This window comes from Microtus pennsylvanicus, chromosome 9, assembly GCF_037038515.1.
Source record: "Microtus pennsylvanicus isolate mMicPen1 chromosome 9, mMicPen1.hap1, whole genome shotgun sequence".
Classification (NCBI taxonomy): Eukaryota; Metazoa; Chordata; class Mammalia; order Rodentia; family Cricetidae; genus Microtus; species Microtus pennsylvanicus.
This window is the reverse complement of record NC_134587.1, coordinates 33960441-33982309: the sequence shown is the minus strand read 5'-3', so window position 1 is coordinate 33982309 and position 21869 is coordinate 33960441. Positions and strand designations below refer to the sequence as shown.

At 37.9% G+C, this 21869-nt stretch overlaps 1 protein-coding gene across 1 annotated transcript in view; it reads left to right on the top strand.

The window, feature by feature from the left end:
- The window catches only part of Arhgap15 (Rho GTPase activating protein 15), a 606047-nt gene that overhangs the window by 57439 nt on the left and 526739 nt on the right, over nucleotides 1–21869 (top strand). Inside the window, exon 3 of the mRNA XM_075985303.1 lies at nucleotides 14657–14725. Coding sequence (XP_075841418.1) covers nucleotides 14657–14725 — 69 coding nt within the window. The remainder of the gene's footprint in view (nucleotides 1–14656; nucleotides 14726–21869) is intronic.

Below are 21869 nucleotides of genomic sequence, written 5' to 3'. Positions count from 1 at the left end.
CTCTTTATTAGTCCATCATGTGTTTTAGACAGGCAAAGAATCACAGCTTCAGAGAGTTAAACAAATGCAACATAAAAGAATGCATCACATCTTTGCATCATTAAACAAATGTTCCACAGCACAAACAAATGTAACACATCCCAAAATCATATTCTACAACACACTTTCACACATGTGGTTACAACACACAAATAATAATAACAACAACAATAATATAAGTATTCAGCATTTACTTGTTAGACGATACTGGCTCTACAACAAATTACTTATTTGGCTTCTTCCCCTTGAGTGATCTTACTTAAGTTCAACTTCCTTTTTTTAAAAAAAATGCAATTAGATGATGTCTTGGTTACTGTTCTGTTTCTGTGAAGAGATACCATGACTGAAGCAACTTATAAAAAAGAAAGAATTGAATTCAAAGCTTGCTTACAATTTTACCACATGAATCCATGACTGTCACAGTGGGTAGCACGAGCCTATGCATACCATCCTCATTCAAATCACCACAGATTAGCTAGCTGATATAATTTTTATCTTTTTTATTGTTTTTTCGAGACAAAGTTTCTCTGTGTAACAGCCCTACCTGTCCTGGAACTAGCTCTTGTAGATTGAGCTGGCCTCGAACTAACAGAGATCCTCCTGCCTCTGCCTCCCGAGTGCTGGGATTAAAGGCATGTGCCACCACAGCCTGGCCAAAATTTTTATCTTAGATCTGGAAAGATTTAGATTATAAGACTATAGATTTTGAGCCAGTGCTATACAATGTACGATAAGACTCGGGAATCAGGCCGGGCGGTGGTGGTGCACGCCTTTAATCCCAGCACTCGGGAGGCAGAGGCAGGCAGATCTCTGTGAGTTTGAGGCCAGCCTGGTCTACAAGAGCTAGTTCCGGGATAGGAACCAAAAGCTACGGAGAAACCCTGTCTCGAAAAATCCAAAAAAGAAAAAAAAAAAGACTTGGGAATCACGAGAGTGAATTATGTATTTTGCATGTGGAAGGGAGGTGATTCATTGAAAACCAAGATCAGGCAGGATATAGCGACTCTCCTCTTTCAGTTCTGCACTCAGGAGGAAGAAACTGGTTGATCTCTGTGAGTCTGAGGCCATCATGGTCTACAAAGTGAATTCTTGGCCAACAGGGGCTATATAGTAAGGTCCTATCTCAAAAAAGGAAGGAAGGAAGGAAGGAAGGAAGGAAGGAAGGAAGGAAGGAAGGAAGGAAGGAAGGAGCAAGGAAGGAAGAAGGAAGGAAGGAAGGATGGATGACAGAAAAACAAGGCCAGGTAGGTAGAATCCTGAGATGACACCAAGATTTCTTGCTGTCAGTATACATGCCTGGTATAATATTTCTGTGTTCATGTTCAAATGTTTTCTTTCTAATAAAATACTTCATAATACCTTCAAAACAAATGGGTGGAATTTCTTTAAGGAAGGAATAATTCATTTTAGGACATGTTTTCAGAGACTTGAATTTCATCAAGTGCATCTTACTACTGTCAATCACCATGTTAGACCATGATGAAATGTTAAAATAGGGCTGGCCATGTGCTCTGATTTTTAGGAGGTTTATTTCCTTATTTTGAATGCCATTCCGTGGAGCAAACCAATAGCACATATCAACAAATTTCATAACTGAAGAGAAAAAGTTGCTAAAAGTTAGGTAATCTGCACAGAGCTTGTGGTAGGAAAGCATGCAATGCTCCAAGTGATCATCTGTGTGATAGTAGATGGGTTTAATGCATTTTAGAGCACATGTATTCTACCTTGCATGCGGTTCTACACCTGTATCTCTTTCTGCATCAATGCTGTGTATCTACCCAGTTTTCCTTTCCATAGAAGAACCTAAGTTTCAGGCACCTACCAACCATACAAACCCAGGAGCTGAATTTCAGTATGATCAGTGAATGATTACTTTTGCAAATTTGAACTTTTTTTTCAATCAAACTGGATATCAAATACCCCAGAGGGAATTATGGACATTCATCTAGAACAGATCAAAAATTCCGTTGGTTCATATTTCAAAAGGAATCAGGAAAAGTAAGGTATTTTTGGACAAAGCTAACAGAGAATTCAATAACACAACAGTACAAATATATAAAAGGATACAAACAAAGTTTGGAAAGATCAATGTTAAAGCGTGGTGGACTCATGTATCAAGGCCTGTGACTCCAAAATGTGTAAAACTGTGTTCAGGACTCTCTTGATGGGAAAAGTAGGGAACTCTGACAAGTAACTCACAGCCCAGCAATCAGATGAAGGAGTTCACCCAAATTTTTCAACTTTTTTTTATCAGAAATTTCTGAGATAATTCTAAATTCAAGGTCATCAAAAGATTTGTCGCGTAATAGCTTCTTCTGAATCACACTGACTTGCTTTGTCTTCTGCTCATTCTCTAAAGGATGTATTTAAGCAACTGACAATAACCTGAACATGGACTAAGAAACCCACTATTAATATGTAAATGTGCTGCTTTTATGAATTTTTTGGACAGAAAAAAATGTCAGATTTTCTTTTTAAAACCATATGTTCTTACATTTTTTGATATCTGAAATCGGAAGCTTGCCAGAAAATATTCCTAGTGCAATGCCAGACTACCCCAGAAAGGTGTCCCAGGAAGTCTGTTGTGATTACTGAAGATGTTGAGCTAGTCCTGACTTCAAACAGTAGATATTTCCACACTGTAGTGGTATATGACAGCTCTATCCATTCCACAATGTCAAATTCTTTGGTTTTGGCCATCGTGGACTTATGCATTTCTGGCGAAGAAAGTAGAGAAGCCTAATTTGATTTTGGAGCCAAAAGTTTTTAGGCCTCGTTCCTTTGGAACTTGGACTGGACAATATTGGCAGTCTATAAAGGCTAGGACAGATCAAGTAGTCACACATAACTAACTGACTCCACCGAGCAACATTCAGAGAGAAAGATCATGCCACCACATTGGATAACCACTCTCCGAGGCAGACTGACAACACCCTGAATTCAATCTCCCTTAAATAAACACACAAGCAAAGCACAGCTTTCACATACCTCCAGGCTCTTCTCTCCACTGCGGCCTGATTGGTTTTCGTGCCATAGGCCAGGCTGCAGATGCTGTCATTACTGTTGTTCTTACTTAGGTCTGTCTGCTGTCTGCTAACAAGCATTCATATGCTTTGGATCATTAAAGTCACAACCTCCTGTGCCAATCTATTCCTCTTTGTGAGTTTGCTGTAGCTTGGAAGGAATGATGCTATTCTCGTTTCCTTTCCTTTCCTTTAGGACCTCTGGTCAGGGTCATTTTGGAGGTCTAAATATCACAGCATCCGCCTTCGGCCCCATTGAACATAAGATTTGTGTTCCTATTCAGCTCCCTCTTTCTGCTTTATTTTCAATGCGAGCTGAATGACATGCACTGGAACCATAGAAGACAACAACACGGCTGCAGCAACAGCCATGCCCTGGTGCCCTGCTACGTACCAGCCTGTTGTACTTCTACCCATGCTAAATGTCCTCTGACAGACTCCAGGTGCTCAGAATTGTTACCATCCAACCCATGTCATTGTTGGAACTTGTCACTTGGATCTTGGAGAATTCTCTCCTTTCGTCTCACTGCGGGTGGCAGGTTGAATAAACATGTTCCTCTCCATGGACAAGGCTGCTTGTGTCCATGGGTATGATCAGGGGTGGAGGGACACAAGTTTCTCTTTCATGGAAGGCACAGAGGACAGATACCGCACAGAGAGAAAAAAGAAAAAAAAAACCTGTCACTTGGAGTATTATGCAGGCTGCCCATCTAAACCCATCATTGCCTGGCACCTCCACACTAAGGGCAAGGATCCAGCCAACTTGTGAGTGGGCACCAGGCCATGTGAGCAGATGGGCATGGAAGTCGGCAGCCAGTAGACCATGTATGTGCATCAATGGAGGGTGTTGAGGGCACGATTCCCAGAGGAGAATGTCCTAACAGCTGTCTGGCCTGAGCCAAAATACTTACAACCAAGGAAAAGAGCCATCCTTCAATCCTGCTGAGTCGGATTAACCTTCAAAACTAAATCTTTTTCAGCAGCAGAAGGTGAGTTTGGGGCGGGGGGTCTCTAGGAACCTCAAAGAATCAGTGAAGAAAGCAACCTGGCAAGGTGTAATTATGAGGTAGCAACTAAAGATGCTGAAGGCGTTCATTCAGTGTGCTTATTTTGCACACTTGGCAGAAAGTTTTGCTTCTTGAAAGATGGTCGTAGCTATTCAAATCTGTCTCCTACCATATATGTAAAAAATGACTCTCAAAACAGACAGGCCACTTTCTCTAAGGACTTCTTCACCTTTAAATTAAAAAATAAAGATTTATGAAAAATGTCACTAGACAGTAGGAAGCAGAGAGCAGGTAGTTATCTTTGTGCAGCTTTGCACACCGCAGATGAAATGTCATACATAATGCACCACACCACAGTTTTCCAAAACCAAAAGAGTTTCTTTGTTAGTGATCAAAATAAACTTGCAGAAGTAAAAAAGAAAACTTGGTTTTTTAACCTAGGTCCTTCTGGAAAGTGAAAGAATTTTTAAAATTTGAAACTGAGCCTGATTTAATTTCTGAAGGATTTCAGGATATCATGAGATCAGAGGTAGAACCTGTCTGCACAAAATAGCTAAACAGGAACTTAACAATGGCGTGTTTCATCTGGGTAAACATGACTAGCTTCCCATCAAATTCCTGCCCTTCAATAATTTTTATTTATTTTGTATTTTAAACTTTATGAGGTGTTTATGAAGTAGTTGTCTTAGTATTATTTTCTGTTGGCTTCAATCTTTTCACTTAAAAGATTCCTAGCTTATACTTGTGGGGAAAATGTAAGTTTTGATCAAGTAATCCAGAATATGCACCCATTGTTTAATAATCTATTCTTTGAACTATTTCCTTTTGTCTCTATCAGACTGAGTATCTCTTTTATCAAGAGTAAAGGGGATGAGTGAATTATTTTATTTGCTCTTGGCAATAATCAAAATTCTGACTTCAATAAACCCTGTACTGCTTTTAATAGTGTCATAAGCTGAATAAAATGCACCATCAGCTCGTGCCCAAGGATGGTGCTATTGGGAGGTGTTGTAGACTCTTAGGAACGGGGCATTATGTGACATCGTTATGCCTTTGGGGTTGTCCCCACTGTGCGGTCCTGGTCTGTCCCATCTCTCTCTCTCTCTCTCTCTCTCTCTCTCTCTCTCTCTCTCTCTCTCTCTCTCTCTCTCTCTCTCTCTTTTCCATTCAATTATTTACACTTCCTTCCCCCCTCCCAATCCCCTCCTGCTCCCCCACACCCCCTCCTCCCTCTCCTATCCTGCTTGAGAGAGGGCAGGGAACCCTGCCCTGTGGAAAGTCCAAGGCCCTCCTCCCTACATCCAGGCATAGGGAGCTGTGCATCCATATAGACTAGGGTCCCAAAAAGCCAGAACATGCCGTAAAAACCAGTCCCAGTGTCTTTATCAATGGTTTCTCAGTCAGCCCCCATTGTCAGCAACAATCAGAGAGACCGGTTTGATCACATGCTCATTCAGACCCAGCTGGATTTGGTGAGCTCCCATTAGAACAGGCACACTGCCTCAGTTGGTGGACCAACCCGTTGCGGTCCTGACTTCTTTGCTCGTCTTCTCCCTCCTTTTGCCTTTTAACTGGACCTTGGGAGCTCAGTCTGTTCCTCTGATGAGGGTCTCTGTCTCTATCTCCATCCGTCGCCGGACTAAGATTCTATGATGATATTCAAGATAATCATCAGCGCGATAGTGGGGCAAGGACCATTCAGGTACCCTCTCCTCTGCTGTCCAGAGACCTAGCTGGGGACATCCCCCTAAAGACCTGGGATCCCCTCTAGAGCCAAGTCTCTTGTTAACCCTAAAATGGATATCTTGATGTAGGTATCTTCTTCCCTGCTCCTATATCCTCCCTTCCTCCATTTCCACCCTCCCAGTGCCCCAAGCTGTTTCCAGTCCTTCCCTTCTCCTTTCCCTCTCCTCCTCTCCACTTTCCCACAACCTCGCCCCCAACCCTATCCCCACCCCCACGCTCACAACTCTAGCCATAAACCAAGGTCATTAAGCCTATAGTTCACAAGCCCAGAGAAGCCAAATAACAAGGTGAACCCAAAGAAAAACATTTATAGATCCTCCTGGAAATTGGAAGCAAACAAGATTGCAGGCCCTTTCTCTCTCTTGCTCCCTCCCTATGAACTGAGGAGTTCTTCTTTGTTATGTGCTTCCAACAGGATGTGCTGTCTCAGCACAGGCCTCGAGCATTGCCATCAACTGATCGTGGATTGAAACTTCCAAAGCCATTACCCATGACAAACATTCTTTCACTGTAGAGACAGAAGGCTGAATGCTACATATGCAGAATCTAAAATGTCGACCTTATGGAAGAGAGTAGTTAGCATGAACAGGAATAAAGGGAGAAAATGCTTGGTGATAACAGAGACCCACAAGTTACTCCTAATATTCTGTAGGGTGTTATTGCTCTTCAGATTGACAATAATTAGATGCACATTTCAAAACAGAAAGTGGGAGAAATTTGAATGCTCCCCAAAGACATGAGAAATATTCAAACTAATGGATACATCAGTTACCCTCATCTTATCAATATACATTACATATCTGAACTGACATTTTACACTTTTGCCCCATACACATATTCAATGATTGTGTATCAATGACACATTTAAATATTTAGGGAAAATAATACACAAAGTATATATAAAATAAAATTCTTTGCAAAACATAGATGTTCCTAAAGAGATAAAATACTAAGAATGAAGACAAGACATTGGCATACTTCAGATTAAAGAAATATAGAGAAGTGTATCACTCAGACACATGCACTTCTTGGTTCGGAGGATTTCAGTCTATGAAGACAAAAACAATGCCATATCCAGCTTCACAGCAACAGCAAAGAAATATTTCACTAAAAATACCCACCATGAGAGACCAAAGGAAATAATATTAATCTGGAGCAAGCCAACGGGCACACTGTACTCAATTAATTTGTATTTAAATAAGGTCAGTAGGTAGTTTGGCTTTCTTCTTGAAGAGAAACATGTGTTTTGGATTAACTAAAGAAAGGGAAGGTATAAAGCATTTGGAACTATCCCAGAAGCGCCTCTCTGCCACTATCTGGTGTTCAACAAATTATGTCTACGTTTAGCTGTAACATGTCTCATGAATCCTTTCAAACTGTTCCCTCTAATTTTTCTCAGGGCATAAAAGACGTAATAAGCCACGTCCCATTTCTGACTCATATTATAGCATAAAAGGAGAACTAAGGAGCAGCCAAACATCGTGTGTGAGGAATAGATTTGGTTATGGAGACCCACTGTGATATTTGAATAGAACAATGATCAGAAGGAAAAGGAAGATAAACATGCTAAACTATGTACTTATGATACACTAATAAGGTACAAAGTAAAATCATTTGATTTCTCAATGCTGTTTGTGACTGCCTACCATTAGTCTGCTGAAAGACTCATTTACATCACAACACACAAATGAGAACTGGGTAAATTTTCTGTGTCAGAACAGGAGAGTCAAGGCCGCCATCTCAACCTTCTTTCTGCAAAGCTAGCTACTACACACACATGCTGTGAGAGCAGCCATTATTCGGGCAACATTTACAATTTGTAAATAACTACATTGTAATGAGTGCTAGAAATATTAGCTGTGTCTCCACATTCCCAAAAGAATTCTTCAACTTTCCTGAATTTCTGGTAACGATAGCTTTAAGAAATAGAATTTGGGAAAAAAAATGAAATTTGAATATAAGACTTGGGATACACCAAAAAAACTTTGAGAAACTGTGAAGATAAAGACTAAACTTAACCACAGATTTATTTCTGCTTTTCATCCACGTATGCAGGGAGGTTGTTAATGGGAGGTATGCCTCAGAAAACGCACATGTCTGTGAAAACCTTGGAACGTACTAATGCTTTTCAAGTGATTTTTATTTCAAGTCTAAGCCACAAGATATAAACTTTCATCAAAAATGGTAATCTATTTAAAATCAGAGCTGTGTGGAATGTTTCATGTTTATGTATAACTTTTATGGTAGACCCTCCCACACAGGGGAAATAATGTGCCCAAATTCTGTTATTTTTACAGTATGTAATATATCACAGACTAATCCCACTCATCGGCTTCGTGTGCTTTAAATAGATAAAAAATGAAAAAGAAATGGAGGAAAAAATGAAGAACATTTGAAAAAGTGACTCTTAAATTCCATTTTGAAGCTAGAGATCTGAAAAATTATGGTGCATTTTCTAATAAGAAAAGAGACGGATTTAAAGGAAGCATGTTTATGCATTCTGGGTGCTTCATCTTTCCACATAGCTTTCCACATTTACAAAACTGTGAAGAGAAGAGAGGGCTGTGTGTGGTGATAGTGAAGGCAGAGTGTAGCTTTGATCAAAAATTGTTAGTCATATATATATTAATCTGATATCAATTTAAAGATAATCGAAGTCAGAAGACACATACGTTTTAACTGCATTCTAATGAAACCTAGTACAAATCATTCCTATTTATAACACATGATAGTTCAGTAGAAAGGTACCATCATTGAGCAAATAGTTTGCTCATGCAAAAAGATGAAATGTGACATAATATTCTTTCTTCTCCAAATGAAATATTATCATCAATTCAAATATTTATTATCACACTTTCATTATTTAGGAGTCAGGATGTAGAGATAAAAAACAGCATAAGACATAATCATGTCACTTCAACTACAATATTTAAATGACACTCTTAATAAATAGGCCAGAGAAACTGAATTATCAAGATTTTTAATTAGTCAGGGTTTTTGGAAATAAATTCATGTCAAGATTCATGATTATTAATAAAAAAAGATTCATGATTATTTTAAAGTAGAATTGTAAAATGATATTAAAAACAATTCACAACTCAGAAATATAAATACCAACAAAATAAAGGTAGCTGTGTGCCTTCAACTGTACAGTAAGCATACATATATGTTCCCTTTATTCTTTTTATTTATTTATTTTTTTGTTGAAAAAATTTCCGCCTCCTCCCCGCCTCCCATTTCTTTCCCCCTCCTCCCACTCCTCTCCCCCTCTTCTCACTCTTCTCCCCCTCCCCCACTCCTCTCCTCCTCCCCCCAATCCTCTCCCCCTCCCCCTACTCCATTCCTCCTCCCTCTCAATTCTGAAGAGCGGTCCGGATAGAAAAGAAAGTGGGAAGTACTCTACAACTTATGGGCACAGGAGATCACTTCCTATGTATAACCCCAGCAGCACAGACATTAGGGACAACATTGAATAAATGGGACTCCTGAAACTGAGAAGCTTCTGTAAAGCAAAGGACACTGTCACTAAGACAAAAAGGCAACCTACTGACTGGGAGAAGATCTTCACCAACCCTTTATTCTTAAGACCACATAGAACCATACGGAAGCATACATGAAAAAATTGCCTTCTGCAAGGTAAAGCTCCAGAATTACATGAGCAAATAACTTGCTGAAATAAAGTTATACTAAACTACTATAGTTTCTCATTGCTGTTCAACTGCTTGAATTCATCAACTATTTACAAGATAACAAGAAGTTCAAAGGAACTAACATTCTTTGCCAGATCCTGAAACGTGGCATAAACAACTTCAGACAAAACATAGGTGTCTGAAACTGAATGTGTCTCAGTTTTGGAATTCTTGGGACTAACTAGGGCTGTCTAAACGAAACACTCTTTTCCTGTGCTCATAGTAGAAATATTTGGTAACATAAACAAATGTACTTCAATGATCTACTCAGAAATTACTGAAATGTGTGTGTCGAATATGAAGATTGTTCTGGCAACACTCATTGATCATAGGGATCTACTGTCTTAAACTGTCATGTAGAAGAAGTATCCTAAGACAACTTACCAAATCAGACAATAATTAGTAACTCTTTAATGTCTATAAAGGTACTATAAAATTTTCTTTTTTTTATAATTCAGTTTAAGAGTCTTTTTTTCCTCCAAACTTATTTCATGAGAATTTTGACTGTTCACAAGTTTTCTTCATATTTATCATTTTAATTACATATATGATGGAAAGACAGTTTGACGTATCCTAACTTTTCCTGATATCTATATGTAGCAACCAAGCCATTATGAAAACAGAATTTTCAAAACCATAACTCTCAGTCAGTCTAATCTGGTTGAAATAACATGTTTCTTTGCTTTCCAGGGAAGACTGTTTTTAGTAAAGAATGGGTGATGAGAGGCCTCTGTTTTCAACACCCTCATAACTCAGTTGAATATGACAGATCAGCAGCTAATTGAGTTAGGAATGATCAGGAGTATTACCTCCCCCAAAGAAGGATTAAGATGATTTATAAATGGTTTGAAAATGATTTCTAGCTTCCCTGTTAATGCGTGCAAATTTAAATGCTTGGCTCTTTCTCAAACATCTACCTTAGAAACATTCTCTTCCGCACTGAAAGGACTCAAATTTTCAGCTCCCCATAACTTTACTTACTGATGAGATACACATATTATATATATGTGTGTATAATATATATGTGATCCATATATGCAAAGGATGATAGCTGTATAAAACATAAGTATGTAAATACTGATCCAAGTTAAAATATTATCTATGCTTTTGTTAGGTATAGATTCACCAAATAACTCAAACTGTGTCAGTATTTATAAAACAGGATAATATTATTGACTTCTTAAAGTGTTTCTGAGATTTAACATTCTAATATATGCAAAAAGCCTTCAATCGTACCCGGCAACTTAATATTCCATAAATTTCAGCATCTTTTCATCATTTTGAATTTAAATTTGGTTCAACTAGATCATGGATCCAATGGTCCATTTCAAGAGAAAACCAAGTATGTGTTCAAAATAGACATTTCTCTCAATTTTTCTCATTAACATTTATTTCAGATTTTAATCATTGGCTTTCTCTATGAGTTCCCCATATTTCTTTCCTATTTACTCATTTAATATAATTTTAACAGTTTCATTTTAAGGTAAAATGTGTGGTGAGACTAGTAAATGGCTTTGATATGATAATCTTTCTGCAAAGCCTTAAGATTTTTAAACTGCCAGGGAGTGGTGGTGCACGCCTTTAATCCCAGCACTCAGGAGGCAGAGGCAGGCAGATCTCTGTGAGTTTGAGGTCAGCCTGGTCTATAAGAGCTAGTTTCAGAGCAGGATCCAAAACTACAGAGAAACCCTGCCTCAAATATATATATTTAACTATGTAAAAATGTATAATATATATTTAAACTAATAATTAAAGTTCAACCATCACAGCTAAAACTAATATTAAGAACAAAGCCAGCCGGGCAATGGTGGTGCACGCCTTTAATCCCAGCACTTGGGAGGCAGAGGCAGGAGGATCTCTGTGAGTTCGAGACCAGCCTGGTCTACAGAGCTAGTTCCAGGTCAGGCTCCAAAGCCACAGAGAAACCCTGTCTTGAAAAACCAAAAAAAAAAAAAAAGAACAAAGCCAAATTTGAAAACCTGCCTTAGAGGAAAATGTTCACAAGGTGAGTTACAGGGACACTTAGAGGCTGGTGGGCCACTCTCCCCTTTCAAACCTACTAATGCTATAACAAACAAGGACATGGAGTGACAGGGCTGACCAGGTTCCCTGCAGAAACATTGGAATTTAGTAGGCATTACTGTTTGTAACATTTAAGATATTTTAGTTTCCAGGTCATTGTCTTTTGCACCCAAACTAGAACAATAGCTGGTTTTTAGGGAAATAAAATCTGAAAGTTTCTATCATTCAGGAATCTTCCACCCTTACATTTAAAACATGTATGTTGCATGGACACAATTATAGTATAGTGAGTACTTAAGAGATGTGCTTGCAGGCCGGGCAGTGGTGGCACAGGCCTTTAATCCCAGCACTTGGGAGGCAGAGACAGACAGATCTCTGGGAGAGAGAGAGAGAGAGAGAGAGAGAGAGAGAGAGAGAGAGAGAGAGAGAGAGAGAGAGAGAGAGAGAGAGGTCATTTCTTACTGCTGAGTAGCAGAGACAGCCACTGTGAAGCTGGGGTTTCTAGGGTTCCTCTCATTGACTGCTTTTGCTATTTCTAATTCTCTAAACCACATAATGGCTCCAAGAAATAGGAATTTATTTTTCACTTATGCAAGAGAAGGCTGTTTCCTACAGGGATGCTCTGAAATTTTCTCTAAATAGAAAACTATTCCTCCCCAAAAGTTTGAAGTAAAATGATTCATAGAAGTAAACTTTCTGAGCTAGGTTAGTTTCCTCCCCATGGTGTCTTAGGGTCCTGAGCCTCCTTTCACATAGATTAGTTTGACTCTTAGCCAATTTTCAAAAGAAAGAGAGAATTTGGAACAGCGTTGGCTGTTGATATAGCTATAGTTTTGTTTCTGTTCATATTCTCTTAGCCTAAACTAGTCAAATGGCAAGCCTTAGCTGTAACGTAGGCTAAGTGCAGGTACGAGAGTACATCTTCTTCTATCTCTCTTACTTTGTATCTATTTTCCAACACTTAGAAATGTGTCTATCTTCCTCTCCCCAGTCTGTCCCATTCCTCTAGACAATTCTAACCAATACAACTGGAGGCTGGCTTAAATGATGGGGGAAGGTGCTCCAGCAGTGGCTGTCTATAGACTTGAGACAGCCCAACATCTGAGAACTCAGATTCCCCATCAATCCTGGTCTAGTGCTGATGACCTGGAGCATTCCTGAAGAGCTGCTGGTCTTAAGTTCACACTGGAAAGTCAAAGAAGCTGGATTCTGACAGCAACCACAGTGACAACCACAATAAAAAATGCATGCTAAGCTGCAAAGGGTCAAAGCCTGTAGGCCGCAACAATGCTTTTCTCCTGGACCAGTTGTCTTCAAGGCTATTGGCCAAAGATGCTGCCCAAATTGTAGAGGGTTTCCCCTAATCCACAGCTAATCCTTCCTTGAAATGCTCTTAATGAATAGGCCAGATATGTGTTTCTTACTTGATTTCAGATCCAATTACATTGAAAACGAAGATAAATTATCACAACCTCCAACAACATGAAGTTCTGTTTCCAGAATCTTTGGTGATAAATATTTCTTTGTCTTGAAGTCACAGTCTCTCTGGAGAGCTAAAAGATTAAGAACTTAAATTTCAAGTTGTCTTCTTTGCTTTATCTACCACATTTAACAGCTAATGGTGAAGTCAGAGTGAGGTAAATGAGAAAACATGGTATGTTAAAATGACTGTGTCCTGTTGGGCAGACCCCGTGGGACCCTTGCTGTGGTGAAGACCATTTCTGGTTCCTCTGCCTGGGAGAACACCTCACGTCCATTATCCTATAGTATGTGTGTCCGTTTTGTAAATGTGCTTCCCTGTGCACTATGCCCATCCAGACTCCAGTTGGACAGTGGAGAGAATGATCTCAATTTTTGCTCTCTTCATAACAGCTTTTGTGGAACAAATAATGGGGTTTCAGGGTTGTATAGGTACTGGATTTTAGGCCCAGCTTCTGGTTTCTTTGGCAATACAGTTACCTCAAAATCTTCACAGACATTGATCTAATTTCTTCAGTCTGGTAAACATACCAGTAACCGGAGCCAAAGACACGAGACCGTTTTCATCTCTACTTATAGTGTTAAGACCTGGTTTATTGCTTGGATCTACTACTTTCTTACTCTCTTTGCTTTCTTCTTTCTAACTCTCTCTTTCATATAAAATATGAAAGCTATAGATCATATTAAATCATAAGTTCCCCCTTTCTTCTTTAATGATGAAATTTGTCCATGATGCTTCTCCTGAACTCCTGAAGAACTCTCATTCTTCTTCACTCAGAGAAAATGTACCGTATGACTTTATGTATTTGTTGGCATCTGAACAATAAAGGAAGAGGTGAAAATAACACAGCACATACTTTAAGAATCATGAGCTAGCATCATAAACATCACATCACATTTCAGCATGAAATATTTTTCTCAGTTCCTGCAACTTAAGATGCTGAAACACAAAGATGTAAACTATTTATTTTATTCTCCTTAGAGTCTGGTAACAAAGCAAAATTTTTTTTCTGAATAAAGCCTAAGCTCGGCTTGTCTCCCTTTCATGGTATTCCAGGACAGCTTGGAGGTTTGAAGGTTGAGGCTACTCCATGTCTGGGTGAGCCAGTCCTTAGGAAGTTTCATAGATTGGTGGTTAAAGTTGGTTACTAGACCCTCGTTACTCTACCAACCATAAAATGGCAAAGCCTCTTCTTGTGGACATACTGAATGGAATGATTTGAGCTTCCTTATCATATTAGGATTATTGTCCAAGGTAAGAGTTCCAAGAGGGATATGCATATCATGTTTATGTTCTAACTTTTAATGCCATATAGTGGCACTTGCATTGCATAATTTAGTTAAAGTGGGTATAAAGGTTTGGTGAGGTCCAAAATTGGAATACTAATTTCATTCTTGATAAGAGGAAATTCAACCCTTAGAAAAGCACATAAACTATTTTTCCAGCCAGCCATGTTGAAATGCAAATTTTATTCAAATGACTTAACATCTAATGCATTGTTCATTTTATATCTATGTTATTATCCTTATTTAATTAAATTTTAATATGTTCATTTGCATTTACATATCTACTAAATTGTGCTCATTAAAATTATTTTCAACTTTGTAAAGAAAAACAATGTAACGGCATCAAATGTCAATGTGTTTGCAGATTTCCCGGCACAGAAGGAATCATTCACAGCATGTCTTGAAAGATGTCATTCCACCACTAGAACATCAAGTAAGTGACTAATTTTACTCTAGTATTGTACTCTTTTATCTACTACTGCAAAATGGTGCCCTAAATGCAGTGTCTTGAAACTACACACACAATTATTATACACGCTGTGAGTCCAGAATTCTGATATGATTTATTAGTACCTAGCTCAAAGACAGTCAAAGGGTATAATCAACCTTTCACTGAGAGATGAATCATATCAGAAAGTTTGACTGATATGTGAGTATCAAGCTCACAGACAAGGTTATTGGTGGTATTCACTGATATAAGAAAAATCAGATATGTGTCTATCGAATACTATAAAACTTGTGTTTAGGACAAGAAATTCAAACATATGTATGCTTCCCCCATCCGGTTAATCTTTATTCACACAAAGAAGAAATGGTTTATTACAGGAATTTAATGTCCTGGAACAAGATCCTTTTCTCCTTCCTCCTTCATTTCCTGTGTGCCACCTCTTTTCAGAATAGCCAATTGAATAAGATTGTAGAACCTTTCTTTTCATAAACTCCCATTCAGAAATGATCGACACTCATGAGCTCATCACGTCCCTTCTCCTCATGCAATCACCATGGAGGGTAAAATGTCGACATTGTGTCCATCAGCCTACAGGACCACTCCTTGACTCGAAACTTGCAATGGCTTCTGTAATCCCAAGGGTAGAAGTTAGAAAGCAACCAGAAGTTTCCAAGTCTTAAAGGTCCAGCTATCTCATTAAATCACTTCCTTCTGCTGCCTTATTCTGTTGTTCTCAGAAGTGTTTTTCAACTTGTTTGTTCGTCTTTCTTGTAAACTGTAATTCAATTGTGACCAGTATATTTAAGTGTTACTGTTTTATTAACCTGCCATAATTATTATTATTAATAATTATGATTATTATATCTTTAAAATAAGTCTTGGGGTGGTAAGATTGCTCATTGGGTAAAGGCAGTTTCTGACAACACAGTCAACCTTCAATATCTGGGATTCATATATTCACAGCATCTCAACTACATCAGGTTCTGTTTCCAGTATCTTTGGTGATAAATATTTCTTTGTCTTGAAGTCACAGTCTCTCTGGAGAGCTAAATGATTAAGAACTTAAAATTCAAGTTGTCTCCTTTGTTTAATCTACCACATTGAACAGCTAATGGTGAGGTCAGAATGAGGTAAATGAGGAAACATGGTAAATATCCTAGGCAGTATGTCAAAATAATGATTGTGTTCTGTTGGGCGGACCCTGTGAGACCCTTGCTGTGGTGGAGACTATTTCATGAGAACTGACATCATCAATCTGTCTTCTGGACTATATCCATGCACCATGGCATATGTATGTCTATACACATATACGAGAGACAGAGAGAAAAAGAAAATTATAAAATTTAAAATAAATCTCCTTTAACTCCTTTATTTTTACACTTGTTCAATATTTTCTTTAGACCTCACTGCATTTTATTTATTTGTTACTCATTGAAATGTCAGTCTGCTCAGGTAGAGGAATTACTTCCTGTGTTCACTGTTCTGTTCCCAACATTCTCATAACTGCATGGGCATGGAAGGTTTCAGGAAGTATCAGCTAAGTATATGGCATATTGTAAAGCTAAAGACTTTGGTTATAAGCAGATCCATGTTTCACCATGTTCTTAGATCTTCAAGTACTAACTAGTCATTTGTTCTGAGACTTCTTTCTCACTGAAAGCAAGACGTAAAATATGCCAAATTCACCCTTCATAAGCATCTCGCCAAACTGCTTCCCCCAACCTTTTCTTTTGGTGTTTATTTTACCTACCACCACTGATATACAATCGTGTGTGTGTGTGTGTGTGTGTGTGTGTCTTATCATGCACACATTTGTGGGTGTTATGCACATATATGGGTGTGTATTATGACCAGTTGAGGCATCTCTTCAGCACCAACCTAGCCAGTAATCTTATGAAGCAGCTGCTCCTCGGTTGTCATGTGATTCCTCACTCCTCTTTCAGAGCACTCATACCATCATCTTGACTTCCAAATGCTTTGGATCCCACCTCTACTATTCTTTTATTTTTCTTCCACACAGATCATGGGCAGTAACTCCAGATAAAACTACTTTAAGGCAGTATCTTTAATATTTGGTTTTCTTTACCCAAATAAACTGGTATCTTTTTACCTATGGTATCAAGTTAATAGAACTCTCTCATGACCCCTGATTTATGCTTTATATTACCTACTCCCAAATATACACCCTCAAGCCAGCAATAGGAGTATGATTGAGACATGGCTTTTAGCCTGAAGGAAGATAAGTTTTCTGAGGTAATTATGGTGCTTTCCTCCTACCACATGTTCAAATACTGTTACGCTGTCCGCTCTTATTTCATGGATAATAGACTTGCGCCATGGCTGGACTGTAAATGCCTTGCAGTGAGAGGTCATGAGTTGTGCTTTCTTTTCTATGTTAGGCTTCTAGTTATATTACTTTTGGCTTTATTGTTTGCCCTGGAAAAACATGTTTGCCAACTGATATAACAAGATATTAAGGGATTATGAAATTGATGGCTGAAAATATCAGTAATTATATAGTCATTACTCAAATGAAGCTCAATCATTTCAATATTGTGATTAGACTGTATTTATATTTTGCTTGCAAAATTTTCAGTCCTTACCTTTACATTTTCCATGGGAATGATTTCCATGATTTCTCAAATTTGTAGTAGTTTGCTCTTGTATATTATGCTTCCCAAGAACAACTTGGACTTGTCTCTTTCCCAGATGTATAGCACTAAAATTGCCTATTTTCTTTTCCATCTCCCTTACTGAATTATAACTTGCATGAGGAGAGGTTATGCATGATTTGCTATTTAACTATGGGAATTAGTATAGAATTTGGCACATCATAACACACACAATGAATAGGAAAATAAATGTAAACAAATAATTATTTATGTATACATATATGCATGTGTATATACATATATAAGATGTATATCATATTCACGCACATATATGTACACATATAAATGTACAAATGTCTATGAAATTATGTTTGAATGTCCTAATCCATCCATTGAAATGTCCCAAATTTTTACATACATATATCTGTTAATTATAAAGTTGAAAAGTTCAAATTATGATTATTTTAATATTTAATCAATAACTATTACCCAATTTTCAATTTCATAGCAATACCTATATATAAAGCATAACCCATGTAGACAAACCATTAGAATATTCAGAAATAGTTTTCATAGTTTACATTCCCTGTATTAAAGTTCTGTTTTTTAACTAACATGTGGAGAGCTGTGTTACTCTGCGATTTCAATTTAAAATGAAAGAAACTGTGTGACCTTGGAAGGCGACATTGAAGAGAAATACTAAATCTAAGCAAAATCAATAATTTTTAAAGTAAAAATTTAGTTTCTAATCACTCTAAATCTATACTCCCCACATACCCACATTCTCCACACACACACACACACACACACACACACACACACACACACACACACACACATTCTCCACACACACACAGCCTCACATAGTCATTACTTCCATAAACTTTTTAAATTATCAATTTAATTGCTTCCTGGTACTGATGTGGGCTCCCTGAATCCTCTCTCTGAACAGACACATCACTTGTTTCATCTTTTGTGCACAGGGAGCATTCAGCTTTTCCCCCATGGCCTCTATTGAACTGCGTTTCTTACTTGTATTTTAAAGGCAGAAATGCTATCAGTTTTGCAAACTTCATTTGGTAAATTGACGGTTCCAGAGTGGATGATGGAAGAACCACTGGATTTTCAAAAGGCAGAATTGTAGATTGTAAACTCTCCCTTGCCAAATATGAAGACATGCTTCTATAGAGCCCACCGTTTGCTTTAGATCTGATTAACCTGAACTCACATTCTCTTCACCTACCTGCAGACTCTTCTCCCACAACTTGTGTATGTTTCTATCTCTGCCTGTTTCCCTCTTGCCTCCATGCTCCAGTATGGCAGCCAAGTCATCCACAGCTATCTGTTGCCAGCGTCTATCAGGACAAATTGGCATGTATTAAACAATGTACCAGAATAATGTGGAGTAATTATTTAAATCCCCAGAGTTTATTTAAATCCCTAGAGTTGATATTATTATGGTATTTATTGTTTCAATCATATCAATTCTCATGTGTATTTATTTTATAAACCCTGGCTGTAATGTAAATCTCACTTCTTTTATCTCTTATTCAAAAAATTCCCCTAAATATTTTTAAAACTCATGAGACCACAGTTTTGGTTACAACTTTTCTAATTATCTGTTAAGTCTGCCCCTTATTGGAATAAAATATTTTACTTTATAGCATGAAAATACCATTGCAGATGCTCCAATGAATGGGTATTCTTTTTGGAAGCCATGAATTATTTTTTTTTACAGTTTCTGTTAATAAAGCTGATTGTGATCAACATGAATAATTAAAAGAACAACACATTTGTTTTGACTGGTACCTTCGAAACATTGCTAATTGAAGTCTAAAAATGCTCACAGTGGCCCTAGTTCAGGAGGAAGTAAATCATTAATGCCACACAGATGCATATCACAGGGCTTCCGTGGAGGAGGCTGGAACAATAGCAGGGAAGTGTGTGATTGCTTCACACAGCTACAAAGCAGCAGCTTCAAACATGAGACATCACGCCACGAAACTCTAATACACTCATATGCATTTATTAGTTTCTTGACCTTCTATTAACATATTTCACATTACAGCTGTTCATGAGACTCAGTTACTTTCAAGGCACTTTTCCTTTTCCCCTAAAGATTCAAGAAAAGTAACCCTGATTATAGCATCTTAAATCTTTATCTTCTTTCTTTTTATTGAGACATTGTAAAACATATCTGGATAACCCTGCAGGAGTCAAAAGCCTGTGGCAGGCTTTAGAGAATCCTCTACTTCCTCCTGAACAAGGAGGATTTTGAAGGAAGAGCAAAAGAAGTTGTCCTGGCTCAGGGCAAAGCAGGCTTTGGCAGATAAACCTAAGTCACAGATTCTACCTTTTCAAGCATGATATCATTTTGTGAATTAATTAATTTTTGTGGAGGAATTGAGGATGAGAGGCATTATAAAGATATTGTACTTTCTTATTTTAAAGAAAAAAAGCATAGTCACTTTTTGGAAATTATTCTATTGACCAGACTTTTTTTTTTTTTTTTAAAGTTGAAAACAAAAAATCTCAAACTTTCTGAATGGTATTTTGCTAAATTAGATTTAGGTTTGCAAAATAATATCTTCTCACTTTTCAAGATGATAGCAATAAATTATATAGTTGAATCATTGTGGGGGGGTTCAATACAGGATTTCTCTGTCGTTTTGGAGCCTGTCCTGGATCTAGCTCTTGTAGATGAGGCCGGCCTCGAACTCACAGAGATCCACCTACCTCTGCATCCCGAGTGCTAGGATTAAAGGCGTGTACCCTCACTGCCTGGCTATTGAATGCTTTTATTAGAAATCATTTCAATTTAAATATTTCTTTAATTTTCTAAAACAGGAGTCTGCTTATTGATTCATGTATTTTTCTAGGTTCATGTTCATTCAGGAAGTAGGTTAGGCTCTGAGAATCTGATGAAAGATTAACAAGCTATGGCCTTTCCTGGAGAAACTTTCAGTCTATGGACAAGCAGAAGGACTGATGATCAAAGAAAGACATCACTCTGCACTCATGTCTGTGGGAGAGGAAAGACCTGTCTTGGATTCAGTAGACATACAATCAATCACACTTTGAAATTGTCACTTAAAATGAGATTTTTGCCATGAGTAGAACTACAGAAACAAACAAGGGGAACAGGAAGGAAAAGAACGGAAGGAAAGAAGGAAGGAAAGAAGAGAGGGAGGGAGGGAGGGAGGAAGGAAGGAAGGAAAGACAGAAGGAAGAAAGGGAGAAAGAAAAAACTTCAAGAGAAAACACTATATGCAATAGGAAAGGATAGGATAGATATATTTCAATTTTATTTGTAAAACTGAAAAAAATGCTATGAGGAAGCTGTCATGGTGGTACATGCCTGTAATACAAACATTCAGGAGGCAGAAACAGAAGGTTTGCAAGTTCAAACCCAGCCTGGTCTACACAGAGAGTTCCAGACCAGCAGTCAAAAATTATATATGCTATGTCTCAAAACAACAAACAAAAATACCATACTGAACAGACTATAATGATCCGAAGTGCCATGGGGCATGACAAAAGGGAGCGATCCTCAGGAGAAGAAGCTTGGGATAATAGGAAGAATTCTAGAAGTCATTAAAACAGATACTAGTTGAATTATGTCTCCCAGCCATGTCTACGACTTGTAATTCATTTAATTCTAGAGTAGAGAAAATGGCACACCCATCAACAAAGTCTATTAGGATTGAGCAATTCTTTCTTCACAGCTGCCCAGAGTGAAATTAGGTTATAACACAAATGAATTGCAATAATAAGTGGATCAGACAGCAATGGAGGAAAGAAGATCATCCTCTTTGAACTTCACCGACAGTCACAAAACAAGAAACATTGAAAGCAAAGACATAAGAACAGAAATTTTCAAGAGAATCTATTAAGAATTGAATCACAAGAAAAGACCTCCAAAATCTGAAGTTCTTCAGATACAATGTGGTCTCTCCTAAGCCCATCTCTAAACAGAAACTTTCTTGGTGATGAATAAATAAGACATGCCTGGCTTCAAGTTGAAAGGCTCAAGAATATAAACGTTCATGGGCTATCTGAAGCATGGAATGCTATAATGTCATTTTCAAAATGATCCTTTGATGAGTCAATGGTAAATAAATCAGCAACACAAGGACAGCATTCCCCTTGAAATGCACAGTGGTTTCATAAGGGAGAGGAATAACTTGGCAAAACATAACATGTGCTTCACCAAGTACAGTGTATAGAAAAGAGTTCAGAACTCTGAGTGGAACCCTAAAGTTAGACATGATCTCATACCCTCAAATGAAATAAGTAGTAGAGGTAACTATACTGATGTGGTAAGTCCTTTTGTATATTTATTGCTTTTATTGATTAATTAATAAAGAAGCTGCTTTGGCAGAGTAGAGTTAAGTGGAAAGACTAAACTGAATGCTGGGAGATGCCATTTAGTTGCCAGAGGAGACAGATGCACCAGAACTTTGCTGGTAAGCCACAGCCACATGGAAATGTACAGACTACTATAAATGGGTTATCTG